General features: G+C 38.3%; 1 protein-coding gene across 1 annotated transcript; it reads right to left on the bottom strand.

Moving 5' to 3' along the window:
- mpv17l (MPV17 mitochondrial membrane protein like) lies at positions 1–3,123 on the bottom strand. Its single transcript, XM_053338177.1, has 4 exons — positions 2,817–3,123; positions 2,198–2,268; positions 1,075–1,104; positions 1–216 (listed from the first exon to the last, which is right to left on the bottom strand). Exons 1-4 carry the CDS (start codon positions 3,121–3,123, stop codon positions 1–3), a joined length of 624 nt encoding a protein of 207 aa, XP_053194152.1.

Below are 3,123 nucleotides of genomic sequence, written 5' to 3'. Positions count from 1 at the left end.
TCAGTTTTCCCTCTGGATCCTTCGCTTTTTTCGGGCCAACCGGGCCTCTCGCATCTCCTCCAGAGTCTTACGGGGGTCCATGACGAAGGCCAGAGCCACGCCGGCGGTGCCGTCACCACTATGCCGTGAGAAGCACAGGAAGGTGGCCCAGAGGAAGGCGCAGCAGCCCATGAAGGCTGTTCGCATGTGCAGCGGCATCAGAACAAAGTTGAGAAACTGAAGAGGTGAAAAAATGTGACATGAATTATAAATGTACTTTGATAACAGGTCATATAATGTCACTGAACAGCCCTTTTCAATGGAAACAGTTTAATCCTATGTAGATTTATGTCAAAGCAGAGAAGTCCACTATTATCAATACTGTAAATATCCTGAAAACTCTTTTAAATCAGTGAATATTTTGTTACTTCCATTGTTTATTTATTCCTGTAGTCTAAGATTTTTGTTTTACAGTGTAGCTAAATGTTATTCTTATTTATAACATAGTACAGTAATGCTGGAAGACTAATATGAAACATTTGTTATAGGAGTCAATCTAAAATCAATAGTTTGTTCATATTACAGCCTTCTAGTAATTCTTCCTGCATGGTTGTGACTATTTTTGTGTTTTACATTGTGCTCTACTGTATTTCTAAACACAATGTAATTAAAGTAGGATTACTAATTAATAAACTACACATTTCTGGAATTAATCTCATGGTTAATTTAGCCCCTTATTCCTCTTCTGTGTTTCTTGTGTTTGGCTGACAGAAATATCAGCCAGTCGTCCGTCATCATCAGTGGATTTGAATTGATTCGTCTGTAGCAGCTCTGCATCATCATCATCATCATGGGATTTCAGTCAGGTTTGAAACACATATTAAAAGAATAATCTTACATTAAGTTTTAGACAAATGTGAGGCTCATGTGTGTAATTGATGGTACAAATGGTTAAATCTAATTGGTATGAAACATTTCTGTCAGGCAGCACAATGAACAAACTCTTTGAATTTAGCCTTGACTTTTTAATCAATAAACAAAAAAACACATGACACAAACAAAAGTCCACAAAACAATAATTTTATATAAGTTTACCTGCATGAACGGCCAGTACATGAGTCCAGTCTGCAAGTGAAAACAGGAAATGATGAGCGTAATGTTATAAATGCAGGTGAAGACACTTATAGTTTAGATTAGATCCTTAAAATGTCATAAACCATCTTTGTAAAGTTGTGGAAATGGACTGTGTGCTTCCAACTATCTGTGTATCTCACATAAATGAAATAGCTTTCTTTTTTATAAAAAACTGGATCTATATTCATTTCCTAAATATTTTTCATGACAGCACTACGGAACAATCCGTCTTTACAATCTCATATACAGACATTTAGACTTCTGAATAGAGTAAAACCTTTCTCAGTGTTTAAAAATGAGGAAAGAGTATCTCAAAATACTGCTGTACAAGTATTAATAAAAACTACAGTTAAATGAACTCAACTGTGTATAAGTACTAAGTAAAAGTGTTTAGCATGATGTATATTGTTGGTGGTATAGATACGTCATTATTATTATTACTGATTTTATAGTTGTAGTGGTGAAATTGGAGCTAATTAAAAAATAATATGAAAATAAAAGTAGTATTACTTCCTTTTGAAATTAGATAGATAGATAGATAGATAGATGGCCTTCATTGTGCTTCATCATATTTACTTATGCAAATTGCTTGGGAAAAAATTACAAAGTGACACAATATGAATAAGAAAGTACTTTAAAATGAAGTACTTAGTTACTTTCCACATCTGCTGATCTTGAACATCTTTCCAGAGATTTTAGGATTCTGTGATTGACTAAACTGTTGAGATGGAGGAGTTTTGGTTGTATTTGTACCTCTAACAACAAGCAGAACCTTAAATCCGACCTTTGAAATGGTCATATTTATGAGGATCATTAAGTTTTACACCTCAGAATCAACCTGTAATTTATATGTTGCAGGATTTCAACTAAAAAACATACAGAAACTCGCTGACTTTTTTTTATCTGCTGGCATTATACTCAGGACTGAATTACCCGGTTTGCTGCCGGGCGTCGTGCCCACTGCGCAAAAGCAGCAGTGGCATAATCTAGGTTAATCTGGTTGTGAGCTCGCAGCAGCAGCGGCCGTGTGTGTGTGGAGGGAAGGTGACTTTCCTTCGCTTGACGCCGCTGAGGCCTTCCTTACCTTCCAGGTGTTGAAGAACTTCTCCCTCCAGTCTTCAAATATATCTTCTTTATCCTCCAAGAAGCTCACGCCTGCAGGGCAGAGGAGAGATTTACGCAGGGGTTGTGATACTAAACGACTCTGCGCTATTACGCACGACCTAAAAACATGTGTAATGACTCTTCACCTTGGCCCACATGATGTTTGACTGAGAGACGACCTTAATAGGAAGCTTTATCACGTCACTATTCGCTTAATTGATTGTATGTCCATATATAAATCTTCCTGCTTTTCTTTCTATGAAGCTGTAACGTTTGTAATGACATTGGGTGGCTGTAACAAAGTAACATCGGTGTGTCCTGAGTTTACAGATTTTTAATTAAAAACATGTATCTCAACAAAGACATTGGTAGCTTGTGCTCCTTCTCTGATGATTTGGTGACCTTCAAAATTGAAAAAAATTGATTAATTATTGATTAAGTTTGATGTAGATATTGTGATGTTTTTTGGCATCAGATGACATTGGATGGTGGTCTTCAAGCAGAGAGTAGCTACGTGTCTGTACAATTCATATGTTTCATATATTTCTTCACATTGGCTAAATTGAATCATTTGCTAGACAGAAATCAGGCCTTCTTACCCGTGTAGAAGACACTGGTGCCCAAAGGCGACGCAAAGCTTTGGTCCAGGAGGAGTTTGCGGAACACCATCCCTGCGGACTTTCCAGGAAAACGTCTCTCCAGGGCCCGCAGCCAGAAGTAATTAAAGTTTCCATGGAAACTGATTGCCACGATGGCCACATTGCGGGTGTGTTTCCAGTCCATACGCTCCTTCTGAGCCATGAGCTGGTGCACCAGGTCACCGCCGGCGAATAAGCACCCGTACAAAGTGACATTGGCCAGCCAGGGGAAACGTTTGGCGGCTTCTTTCAGCACCGCTCTCCTCAT

This window comes from Scomber japonicus, chromosome 18 (assembly GCF_027409825.1).
Source record: "Scomber japonicus isolate fScoJap1 chromosome 18, fScoJap1.pri, whole genome shotgun sequence".
NCBI lineage: Eukaryota > Metazoa > Chordata > Actinopteri > Scombriformes > Scombridae > Scomber > Scomber japonicus.
Note: the sequence above shows the minus strand (reverse complement) of the source record. Positions and strands in the feature narration are given on the sequence as shown.

Coding starts and splice junctions, on each gene's coding strand:
- mpv17l (XM_053338177.1), bottom strand. CDS start 3,123: ATGAGGAGAGCGGTGCTGAAAGAAGCCGCCAAACGTTTCCCCTGGCTG. Junction 2,269..2,816: donor CACCAGTGTCTTCTACACGG/GTAAGAAGGCCT, acceptor TCTGCCCTGCAG/GCGTGAGCTTCTTGGAGGAT. Junction 217..1,074: donor TGTACTGGCCGTTCATGCAG/GTAAACTTATAT, acceptor TCACCTCTTCAG/TTTCTCAACTTTGTTCTGAT.